This window comes from Diadema antillarum, unplaced genomic scaffold (assembly GCF_040938485.1).
Source record: "Diadema antillarum isolate AM-2024a unplaced genomic scaffold, OU_Dant_1.0 scf00000192, whole genome shotgun sequence".
Classification (NCBI taxonomy): Eukaryota; Metazoa; Echinodermata; class Echinoidea; order Diadematoida; family Diadematidae; genus Diadema; species Diadema antillarum.
This window is the reverse complement of record NW_027271081.1, coordinates 1,705,069-1,718,413: the sequence shown is the minus strand read 5'-3', so window position 1 is coordinate 1,718,413 and position 13,345 is coordinate 1,705,069. Positions and strand designations below refer to the sequence as shown.

Sequence of the window (13,345 nt, the reverse complement as noted above, 5' to 3'; positions counted from 1 at the left end):
ACACCGTCGACTGAGACAGGCGTGTGAACGTGGCACATAAAGAGTTAAGAGAAAATAACCATATCTGGGGAAAACGAATGACTCATTCTTGGAGATAACATAATGGGGAACATTTGTGTCAATTTTTGTCATGATTGCTTGATCGATGGCTGAGATCTTGTGGAGGCAAATATTTTACACCCCCCACCCCCATGTCCCCCATGTGATTTACAGAAACCACTCATTGTAAATTCCACCCATGGAAGAAGAACAGGGCAGAAACTTTATGAAACTACTAGAGAAGCACTCTGAGAGCACAGACCTCTGCCCAGCATGCAGCTCATTTCCACCACTGATCTTGTTCTTCCATAAGAGATCAGCGATTTCCACCCATACATACTTATAGGTATACATTGTAGCATGTGCTGAAAGTCGCCCAATTTTCCAGTACAGAAGCCTTCGTTACGTCATAAACCCTCAGCTGCACGGCGCAAATCGCCCTAGCAGAAATAAGAGCATACACTTTAGTGCGCGCATGCAAATCTCAAATATGCGCAGCCTGAACCCCCAAGTTCATTGACCCTACCTGCCAAAATGCCAAAAATCCTTCATAAATTCTCCCATAATTGTCGGATCACTACCAAAATTTAATTATCTGTTACTTGTATCATACTAAATCTTTCCTGTAAGTTTCATCCAAATCTGTCAACTACTCTTTGAGTTATTTTGCACATGGACAAACTAACTATACTAACAAACAAACAAACAAACAAACCAACAGTAATGAAAACATAACCTCCTCCCTTGGCGGAGGTAATAAGTCAGCAGTTACTTTGGCACTCTGCCATTCTCCAAGAATAGAATGTTGTTGAAAATTGAAGTCCTACAATTTTATGATCCCTTCTGAGTGGTTGCTACGTAGGAAGCTCTATATCCCTACAGATGTATTTTGTGTGTCGCAAACTAATGGGTGAACTCAAAATTGACATTTGATTTCAAACTTCCTTTTCTCTTAAGTTTCATCCAAGCATTTTCAATTTTCCACCATTAATTTTGGTGAGTCCAGAACATCTAATCATAATGAGTAATCGTATTGCTTAACCTGTTGAATACTAGTTCCGAGTATACTCGGGCAGGTGTATACGGGAAGCGCATGTAATAGCAAGATTGGCATGCCCTCCCTGAGAATTTCATCTACAAGAATCTGACCCTTAATCCGAAATTTCGTGTGACAACTCATTACTGATTTTGTGAAAGAAGATCACATTATCAGATGCGAGTTTCTTCACTTTGTCTCCCTCTACAAATTAAAAAAAAAGCAACTGCTGACCTGTAAATCAACAAACATGTCGGAAAAAAGGAACCATGTTTGTTAATTTACAGGTCGGCAGTTGCGATCTTAACAAATTTAATTTGTAGAGGGAGACAGAGTGAAGAAACTCGCATCTGAACCTTCACCCTTCTGAATAATATCTTTCTTTCATTTAAGATCACATGATGTTATTTGAAGTTTTATTCTGTTTACAGTCTAGCCTGAATCATTTATTTCTCTATTCCTTTGTGTGTCACTTCTACTTTGGAAATATTGATGACACAGGTCATGTGTGGAGGAGTGAAACTCGACGGGTTTAGAAACTTCTCCCGAATCAGCCTCCTCTTTTATTCCCCCATTTGATTTCTCACAGTGGTGGCCCCTGGACTGCAGACTGACATGACAAACACAAGCCCCCAAGAGGAGGTGGCTCAAGATGTCCTCCGGGCATCCAGATAATAAAATCTTGAGAGGTTGGATGGAGGACAGTGCCATCAACACAATGCCTCCCTCAAACAATGAGACAAATACAGTCCAGTACATGGTCAGCGATTACTACGGGGCTATCACAGATGAACGTACGTACGCAGCATCACGAAATGAGATTTCTCAAGAAAACCCCTTAATTTGTGATTGGCTAATGGGCCGCAAGTGACCTGGGAGCATCTTATCTGCTCTTCTGGATACTGCGGCGTCCAGAAATGCAATCTTTAATGCCTATGATCCACAATCATATTCATGGTCAGCACATCCTTTTGTTCTCTTAACTCTTCTTGCATTACATCAATGAGCCTTCTGCCTGTTTGTTACCAATTTTCATTATTGGAAAAAAAAAACAACAACATATTTTATAAACAAAGTATGTAGCTTGTTACAGCCACATCTTTGCTGTTTGAGGCTGATTTCTACATCATTAGTTTTATTTGTTTATATTTTTCTTAAAAAGGAAGAGGTCAACAGAAGGGTGCATAGATATGCCTCCGGAAACTCAGACCTGGAACTCATCATTATCCACAAAAAAAAAAATCATAATTTCTCTGACACAACTTTTGCAACCATACTAACATTCCAATTACTTTTTTCTCTCCTATGATAAGAGATAATCTGTTCCACAAATTAATTGATCTATTCTGTAGGACCTTCCTTCTTTGTTGGAATAATTATCTTTTTTTCTTTTTAGTTATGTATCAAAGAATCTTTTTGTGTGTTGATTTGTGTGAAAAATGTGCACAAATCATATCAAAATAAAATCAAGCACAGTGGTCACCCATTAACCAGGAGCTGCTTTAGTGGGAACCCTGCTTAAGTGCAACAAAGTTTGATGTAAAAAAAGTTTCACATGTTATACCCACCACTTACAATTGGAACTAAAATTGCTTTACCTGGTCAAATTTTTGCTGAAATACTTTTGTTGTCCATTATAAATGTCTGAAAATAATAACTAAATCCAATAGAAATAGTCACAGAGATTTCATTTCCATTACCAGATGGGTTATTTTCTAGCCAATTCCAGACTATGCTAATTGCAGTCCAAGGAATTGCTGCTATGCAGTAGGACGTAGGGCAGTCGGTCTATCGAGCATCGTCAGCTTCAACTCATGCACTTACCACCCTCTCAGTGTAATACTGAAAGTCAGATCACCTACCCCGCGTGCGGCCCAAACTCTCCCGGTTTGTGTATAGTATTCATTTGGTGTGTGTGTTTGTGTGTGACAGGCAGCACAAACAGGCATGAATATGAGCAAAAAAATGTTTCTGTGTCAATCAATTAAAGTTAAACTGTTAAAGGCATGATTTACCATTTGTAGTTCTAACAAAAACCCAGCATTAGTGCTTTACAGTAATAGTTCTAAAATAAGAGTTAGGGATAGAAACAACCACTGTAAAAATTTGAATAAAGTTGAATATTGTTTAATATACAAAATGTGAACAATAGCTAAAATAAAAATGATTCTAGACTAAACTGTAAACAGTTACAGTTTATTGAGAAAAATACAGATATCTCCTTATATTTTAGGCTTTATTACATAATTCTACATAATAAGATGTTTTGTGGTACAGACCTACACATACAATGTATGCATTAAATGTCATATCTTGAAATTTTTTAAAATCACCGTTCCCAAAGGTAAACAGGACCTTTAAAGTGAACAGTGCATTCTTCCTCTCTGTGTTGATAGGGTCATAGCTACAGCACGTATTGTGACTTGCTACGTTGTACATTGTATGTACTGTGAACTCTAAAAAGGCTTATTTTGTGGATCAAATGAACAAGGTTTGTTCCAATGTACAACTGGTTTGTGTCTGCGCGTCTTAGCATATGCGTTCTAGTTGCTGTGGTCATCAGTGGGTCAAATATTATATAAACTGTGCATGATTAAATGTAATGCCCACATACTGGGCTTCATGTTGTGCGGTTTGCATAGGTCAATACCAGCCACAGCTTGTAATGAGTGAGAGCACCAGTTAGACGGGCAAAAACTTGTCTCCCAACCCCTCCCACTTAAGCGGTGACGACTGTAGCATCCACAGCACAAACAACCTAATTTACGAAACACAATGATCTGCATGGCTTCCCTCAATGGGGGCGCTGTTAACTGTTGCCAGCGTTTGTTTTTTTATACAACTGACTGATATTGCCCTGCATCGGCATAAATAAGCACTGAATTCATCAGTGTTTTAGTAGTAGCCATGATAAAAATCCTCATGGCTACTATTAAAACACTGATCAATTCAGTGCTTATTTACGTAGATGCAGGGCAATTTCAATCAGTTGCATAAAAAACCTCTCGACGGAAGAATTTCATGAATTTGGATCATCTTTTTATTTGTTTGTTTGTTTGATTGTTACAAAGTGTGTCCTCTCTCTCTCTCAAAAAAAGTAATGTATAAGTCTGACAAGCAGTTTTAAAAAATAATCAGTACATTGTAGTTCTATATGAAATAACAAATGAAATAAGCAAGAAGACTTCTGATTTTGTGTCATGAATGCAAGTAATTGCATCTATGGATATGGATAAAAACAGATCCTTTGAATCACCTCCATTTGACCATTGGTAATGCAACAGCCTCCCCCCCCCCCCCCCTAAAAGAAACAACATCCACAACATCCCCCAACAAATCCATAGACACATCTTACAACCATAGTTTGTTATTGTCTATGAGTCCAAAAATAGCACGAAGAGACATGGGGATTCTACATTATGAGGGAAGCCATTTTCCAGCCTGCAGTTTGCACGCAACTGAGCTCACCCAGAAACGCGAGGTTGACGGCTTTCGGTCTCTGCGGGCACTTGATGGCCACTGCAGTGACAATGCCCAGGGTCCCCTCCGAGCCGATGAAGAGTTGCTTCAGGTCATACCCAGTGTTATCCTTGTTCAGGGAGGATAGGCAGTCTACAATTTGGCCATCTGCGAGAACCTGAAAGGGAGTAGCAAGGCATGGGATTCATGTGAACGATACCTACTCAGGTCTATTGCGCATGGTTTGTCACTTGTCGTTAAATTCTTTTCATGCATGCTACACCTCAATTCAGGGATATTTTCATACAACAAGGGAACAAAATTTTCATGCAGGGAATGCCACAGTACAGGGAGACCTAGTGAAGAAATAAATACATGATATCTAGGGCCTGTTTCATAAGGATTGAGCGTAAGGTGCAATCAATCAACAATTGTGTTTTTTAAACAACCTTGTCATTGATCGCAAGTAATGCTCAATCTACTGAAAGTTATGCATTTCATAATGAAAAACATCACTCGTTGAGACCACAGTCAAAGTGGCTGAAAGGGGCATTTTCATGTCATGGAGACCTCCTGGTGCATGGGAACATCTAATATGATAAACTAAATGTACAGCCCTCACCACATACCCATTCCTGGAGCGCTCAAAACATTGGTGATCATATCAACAGAGTGTCAGGCATGTCACATACACTCCTAAACCTAGAGCCTTTAGAGGGGCATAACTCTAGAGTGTTCGAGAGCTTGATTGCCTGTTCAAACAGAGTTCAGAGGGCTTGACCCATTGAGGACGAGTCCCGAGTATACTCAGGTAACTGTCTATGGGAAAAGCGTGTTGTACTGTAGCAAAATCAGTCCGTCCTCGACGGGTTAAGGAGTGCTCCTGGGCTCCATTTCATAAAAGATGTTGGGATAGCAACTCTTGCTGGCATGGCAACTCCAAATAGCAACAGCCACTCAGAAAGCTGGATTCTTGTCTTTACCATGACAATTGCCATTCTAGCTAGAGTTGCTATCATATCAACTTTTTGAAAAAATGAAATGGGCCCTGGAACGTTCTAAATACCCTGTATAAATGGAGTATGTGACATCACTAGTAATGTGCTTCTCATTATTTTACACAGTACGTAGTAGGTCATTCTACATGTACGGTACATTGTGTAGTTTCCTAAAAGAACGTGTCTATCCATGCCTACTGCCTTCCATGCTTGAAAATAAAAAGAGCATCACCCAAAGTACATAAAAATTGTTACAAGGTCAATTCATGGTGATGGATACTATGAAAGAGACAATGTAACATCACTACAAAAGCTATTTCAGTCTATCGACACACCCCTCTAATCTAGGGCTCATTGCTTTGCTTGACCTTGTTCAGAATGAGTTCCTTGCCGCACATGCACACAAGAAAAATATGTTGAACACAAATCAACAGTTTGCACATAAAATGCCCCATAGTGCTGTCAGACTGATTTATCATTTCACCTTTTTTTGTTTAGTTTTTATTCTTTTTTAAACCTGAGTATGGGGCCCATGCACAACTCTTTTTAGATTCAATATTTTTTATTTTTTATTTATCTATTTATTTATTAGTACTTTTTTTTTTTTTTTGGTAAATGAGTGCAGTGGAAGCCTGTGTCCTTAATATGAAATTCATTCATAGTCTGGCACATTATCAATAATATTTCTTGCTTATTTCCTTTCAAAACTGTATGGTGTCCTTGGCATCCTTCCTCTGATTACTGTCATGCTAAATTTAAGAGATTACACTAAATTAGTGAAACATTATCATTGATGCTATCAGCATATTCGTAAGATAATCTCTGCAGAATTAAAAGTAGGTGGTACCACTGATCACATGTTATGAAGCATCTTAGAATAATATGGTAACAAGTATCTTTACATTTGGGTGAATAGCATAGATTTTTTTATCAGCACTGACCATGATTAAAATGATGATGATGACGACAATGATGATTATGACCATTATCTTCATCCTCCTAATTGTATTCGTATTCATCCTCATTTGTATTAATGTCATAATTATTGTTCTAACCACAGGAAATAACTATTTTCAGGATGAATGTTAGTAAAAACATATATTTTTAATACAAAAAAAAAAATCATAAATGCAGCAATCATGTGAAAAGAACGACCTGGGGTAAGCTAAGCCTGTTCCCAACTATTGATTTTTATGCACGCATCAACGACTCCCAATCAAATTGTGGTTTAAGTTGAACAATATGTGAGATGTACAATGCTTTTACCAATCAGCTCATTTAGATTTCACCTGGAATGTCTATAAGATTATCATCATCTGTGACTTACTGCTTCCACTCCGAGGACAGTGCCGTGCAGTGACCCGTACCTTAGGAGCCTCAGTCCCCCAGCATTGGTGGACACGTTACCCCCGATGCAGCAGCTGCCCTTTGCACCGAGATCCAGGGGCATGGCTAGGCCATACTCACTAACAACACTGTCCAACTTTTCGAGCACACATCCTGCTTGGGCCACTAATATTCCTGGGGAGAACAAAGAACAAAAAATATCAAAAATCATATTGCCTTATGTACTTTGTACAATGTAGGTCAAGAAAATATACTGTAAAAGTGGATATTTTCGTGAGACTATTTTTGTGTGTGTGTGTGTGTGTGCTAAGCTTGGTAAGATGAGATTTGCATGTTTTTAATTCTGTAGAATCAAGACATTAACTACAGGAACATATGGCAAGCAAAAATACTTGTGTGCTTTTATTTTCGCACTACTAGTGCGACTAGTTTTTGGTTGCGAAATGCACGGAAGTTTCAACACCATGAAAATTTCCACTTTCACAATAATTTACTGTATCAGAGTAATCACACAAATAGGACATCGTACACTGGATTCCACCTGTTGATGTTGAGAAGTGGTAACAAGATTACAGAACATTCAAGCTTAAACTTTACCAGGATTTGTTTTTTTTTGTTTTTGTTCACCTTGACTCATCACTGGAATATTCATTTTGCATCGTCTTTGTTTCCATGACTGAAATTTTGCAAGTTATTGAGGTGCAGGTAGGCTGAAATACTGTATACGCCGAATATTTCGCGAGGTTTTTATTTTCGCGACTTTCGCGAGTCAGCTGCTATTCGCGAAATTAAAAACACGCGAAAATATTGACTCTGATGCCGATATGAATATGACATACGCATGTATACCTTTCTCTGTTCAGTACAGGACTCCACGATCGTGAATTTAACCACTCGCGAAATTGTCGGGAAGTCCCAATTCGCGAAATATATGGCGTATACAGTAGTCTCGGAGATAAATACCCTTCAGAGTACAAATATGAAATGTGAAACACTTCATGTGCCTACGCACCTACATGCAACTTGACTTGCCGTGATTTTCCACCAGCATTCAGTACTTGACTATAGTTGTAAAATTTAATGCATTCCATAGATTTGTATCAATGCGCCTCAATGCAACAGGATGGCCATGATGACACAATAGGGATTAGGTACTCTACACTGATTGGCAATTATTTTCCAGACATCCATGCAATTGGCCGAAGAAAGCTCCCAACCATGCCTGGCAATCAGTGAACATAGTGCAATAAGGGCACATTTAAATCACAGATACTTAATGAAAATTCAATTCAAAGATGCCATTTGAATTTACGAGTAGAAAAAGTTCCATTAACTCTTTATGTGCTACGCTCTCAAGCCCGAGTCGGGTGACTGTGTACCTAGTTCGCGTATTCTGCTCAAACCCGCCCACGCTGATCAATTACGTAATTGCCAAATGCCATAGTACAATGAAAGCTTTCCTTGCAATTCTGTTCCTCTCACACATAGCTTGCATTGTGTGGTGATTGAATATCAAGTGGTGTTCCCTATTGGATTTTCAAAGTTTTCAAAGATAATTCAAAGTTTCTGTCATTTTTTTGTGTATGTGTGTGCGCAAAAGTCATGCCTGTGCCAGTTATATAACTACTGCTCATTTGGAAGAGAAAAATAATCAAATCTGTCAAAAAATTTATCATGACGTAGTGTCTGACTTTCTCTACAGCTTTGCTCATTGCTTGTCTGGCATTTAACCATAATTAGCAAACAGTTACATGGATTTGAAAAACATTATGTCTTCCAAAAGCGTGCCTGTGTTGCAGTCTTGGAATAATGAGGCACACAGGGGGTGTGCGCTGTAGCGCATAAAGAGTTAAGGAAGCAATGTCTGCATGGCAAAGTAAAAGTCTCTGCTTAACCCATTGAAGACGATTTGATCTTGCTACAACACACATTTCCCATGGATGCTTGCCCAAGTATACTCAGGACTCATCCTCAATGGGTTAAAAGTGGTACTGGCTGAATTGTAGACCATTACCTTCAGAAGTTTGTTGGAAATCTGGAAGAAGGCAAGAGACTTTGAAATGGCACAGTTCATTTTTCTATTTGTGGTTTTCATGACTAAGATCAAGGTTTTATGAATGCTACAGTTCTCGATGTCACTGACCTGTAGTTTATATTGTGGTTTACCCCTAAACACATACACATAAAGATTCTAATATGCACGTACAAATGATGTACACATCTGAGTGCGTCAGTTGGAATTGTGTGCATAAGGTAGAATGCTTAACCCACTCGGCTCGCCTTGTGGGTTTAGGCTAAATTCCATAGTTACCGCATGCACACTATTCCGACTAACCCACAAGAAGACATGTGCATCATCTGTGCTATAGAATGGGGACATTTTTCTTGCCAAAAATCCATTTTTCGGTCAAATTTGCTAGATGCATTTCCTTTTGTCTTGCCTTAGACAAGAGCCTGAAAATCATGCATAGAGAACTTCAAAACCTGGATACATGGCAAAAGTACTGGATGCATGATTTTTTGGCCAATAGGCACCTCATATTGAGTGTACGAACGCTTGCTTAGTGCGCACATTCTTGCTAAAGTGCATGATAACATGTTTACCACCGATAACATGTTTATCACTGTGAGGCAGCCTGTGACCAGTAGAAAATCCACACACAGGTCTCGACCAATAAGATCGCAGGATTCTCGCTACCCATTCTACAATAAGGATTGTTGCTCCCATTTCTGATTCAGGGCAATTCGGCGAACAATATTCATTGAGATAAAGGATGCAACCTAATGAACTAGGTGTTGCATTCACTGGCTTTATGATTGAAAGCCATGGTAAAATTACAATGTAGTCTCTCTTACTTTAGAATAAGGCATGCAGTGTGGAATAGACAACAAGCCACACAGATTCTACTTAAAGGTAACTGGTGTCAAAGCCATATAAATTTCACTTGAACGATAACTGGTGTATAGCAGGTAAGACTATTCTACAGCAGGAAATTCAAGAGGGAAACACCATTTGTGCTCTTTATACCCCCATTTCAAAGAGATTTCTTCTCACTGGTCACTTATCGGAAGCAAAGTTTATCGCTTCTGTCTACCTACCGTAGTGTATTGGATCACAGTCCGATGAATCCAACATCTGCTGGCCGACTATCAGGTCAGTGTCAGACATGTTGGGCGGTGATCTGATGAGGCAAGATGGTCCAATGAGGATCCCGTGCAACATGTCTGACACTGACATGATAGTCGACCAATCAAGGCAGATTCATCAGACTGTGATCCGATACACTTTGCTTCAGATGAGAGAAAATCTCTGTGGAATGGGGGTATAACCCAACAAATATTTGGCAGAATACAAACCTAAGCCACAAAGATTCAAATTAAAGGGAAATGTACTGGTGGATAGCACATTGTGTAACTCTTTATTTCATTACAGGGAATTGAAGAGTGGAACACCATTCATGCTCTTTGCCCAGAGAAATTTGTTACCTGATGTCTCATCGATGCTCAGGACTTGATTCATGAGAGTCGTTGACACAATGACCTCATCAAAGACAGGCACACTGCCCCCAACCAGACCGGTGTTGCCACCCTGAGGGACAACTGCCAGGTTTCTGCTGTGGCAATAGGCCAGGATCTTGGACACCTCTTCGGTTGTCTTTGGCCTCAGCATGAGCCGGCTGGTGCCTGCAAATGAGAAAAGATTTTGATGCTCCAAATTTGGCAACATTGACAAACAAATATCAGGTTTTCCTTTTATGACCACCTCCCTTCCCTCCTTATGTAACACATAAAATTCTTGTAACCCATTCCTTTTACAAAACACCAAGGCATTTCAATGCCCCATAGCAAAATTCTTTTGCTCATCAACAAAGAACAGACAGCTTGGTAATCTTCCTGTTCAAAAGCCATCCACCTGCACATGTACGTGTAAACTGCATGGTCAACTACATGTTGCATTGAACACTACAAAAATTGATCGGAAGTGATATGAATAGAGCACATCCTTGGCTCGTAGACTCTTTTGTTATACATTACTCTGTAACAGCATCTGAATGTGGTCAGTTTTAGCAAAAAATTATTGAACTCAGCCTGGTTTGCTACATGCATCTTCATATCAATTTCATAGTAAAACAAGTATACAAGGTACTTCTATGTTGGAAAGGGTAAATAAGTATATTACACAAAAATTCATGCAGTTGAAATAAAGGTAATAGAGATAAACTGATAGAAGAAACTCTCACTATTGAATAAAAGTCATTTATTCATTCAGCATAGCGAACATTAACCCACTGAGGACGAGTCCCCGAGTGTACTCTGGCAGGTGTCTATGGGGAATGTGTGTTGTAGCAAAATCAGCCCATCCTCAACAGTATAACATGGATTCAGGTCACAAATGCAGAAACTCTTGTCTACATTTTGACAAACTGGTATACCAGCAGTGGCGGATCCAGAGGGAGGTGCACCGGGCACGCCCTTCTTTTTATTTATTGTTAAAATGAAAGAAATAACAAGAAAAAAAAATGAGATGAAACCCAGAAGTACCACCAGAATTATTGTTTACGCCCCCCCCCCCCCCCCCCCCCATTTATGGAATTCCTGGATCCGCCCCAGTACCTGGTTCCCATAAGGAACAGGTTAAAATCAAACTAGCCTACCCAAAATCACACATTACTTTAGTATGACTGGGGTGGAGGTGAGGCACATTCATACTGTCCTTTGCCACTTTCATCGCCACAATCTATATCATTCTTTCATAGGATTTTATTTACACAATGTATTACTTACTGTTTTAAATCTAAACACATATGCAAGTTTAACTAAACTGCTCTTTCATGTTACAGATGATCCGTTTACCTTATTTCATTTATTTATATATTTATTTTATTTTATTTTATTTTATTTTATTTTATTTGTTTATTTATCTTTATTTTTATTTATTTATTTATTTATTTATTTATTTATTTATTTTTTTTTTTGGGGGGGGGGGGGGGAGGGGTTGCTTTTTTCCCCAAATTTGTTTTGCTTGTGTAATTGTTTGTTTGTTTGTTAGCTGACTTTTTTTTTTTGGGGGGGGGGAGGAGCTTCTATTAGCAATGCAAAAAAGCTCATGATATATCTCATTATGACTCCTGGACGCAGAGCTGAGAATTGGAATTAACTTGCATGATTTAAACTGATGATTTCTAACTAGATGATTGACTTCTATTACATAAAACCAGTCAGCGTTCGCCTGTTAACCTGCTGAGGATGAGTCCAAAATATACTCGGGCAGGTGCCTATGTGGGAAATGTGTGTTGTAGCAAAATCAGTCCCTCATCAACAGGTTTAATATCTACTTTCTCTCTCTTCCTCTCTTTGTGATGTCAGAGGGATACAATCAGCTCTTCATGATATACAGTCAAACCTGTCTATAGCGGCCATCCAAGGGAAACGAAAAAAGGAACCGTTATAGACAGGTGGCCGCTATAGACAGGTTATCCAACTATGTGTGTGAATTGCCTATACATGTACACGTACATGTATCATCGTTGTATACATCTTTAAGTACATCGTGTACAAACGTACATGCGTACGTATGCACACGTGTGTTTCATGTATATTGAACAATGACCGTGAAATTGTTGCACAGTAGCAGTCGTGAAGAAAGCTTAACACTAGTGCAATATTATAACTGAGTAAGTGATGAATACAGCGGTGGCGATCACTTAACATTGCCCATAAATAACTGGCACGGCCACAAATCAGAAAAACACGCTGAATTATCAGCTCTGTGGCCACTATAGACAGGTTAAAATCTACCGCGGGAAACAAAATTTGTGGCCGCTGGCCGCTTTAGACAGGTGGCCGCTATACACAGGGTCTTTAACAGGGCTTTTCTCTCGGGGGGATTTTTCAGTGGCCGCTATAGACAGGTGGCCGCTATAGACAGGTGACCGCTATAGACAGGTGACCGCTAAGGCAGGTTTGACTGTATAATATTCTGCTCTCATAACAATCATCTCACAGAAAGGGATATCTGAATCATTCAATCCATGCAGAATTGCCATCAATTGTGGGACAAAGCGTTACATTATTATATAACTTCACTTGTGTGCCTACCAAGTAGTGCTCGCAGCCCCTGGATTTGTTGTTTGAATACAGCATGGTAATCATGCCATTACAGGTCTGGATCTTTATTCAAGGTCTTCACATAGCACAGCCTCTTTGAGTATACAGTACAGATTCTTTTTGTAGATATTCCACTTATTAGACTCTAAACAACACTCGATGTAATAGTAACCGGAAGATGAGAAGAATCCAATTTATTTTCTGTTTTCTCTAATTACTATTGTATATTGTAGCACTTTTGGTTGAGTAAATTAAATTCCATTCTATACTTTATTTTCCCAATAGTTTACGATTACACTGAATGGCTATCATGAAAATCCACATTCAATTGTATCAACGGTATTCAAGGACGTGGATG

At 39.1% G+C, this 13,345-nt stretch overlaps 1 protein-coding gene across 1 annotated transcript in view; it reads right to left on the bottom strand.

Moving 5' to 3' along the window:
- Positions 1–13,345, bottom strand: part of LOC139723479 (D-2-hydroxyglutarate dehydrogenase, mitochondrial-like) — a 66,066-nt gene that overhangs the window by 15,513 nt on the left and 37,208 nt on the right. The window contains exons 7-9 of the mRNA XM_071634722.1: positions 10,366–10,563; positions 6,860–7,053; positions 4,544–4,712 (exon numbers count right to left, since the gene is read on the bottom strand). Of these exons, the coding sequence (XP_071490823.1) occupies positions 4,544–4,712; positions 6,860–7,053; positions 10,366–10,563 (561 nt within the window). The remainder of the gene's footprint in view (positions 1–4,543; positions 4,713–6,859; positions 7,054–10,365; positions 10,564–13,345) is intronic.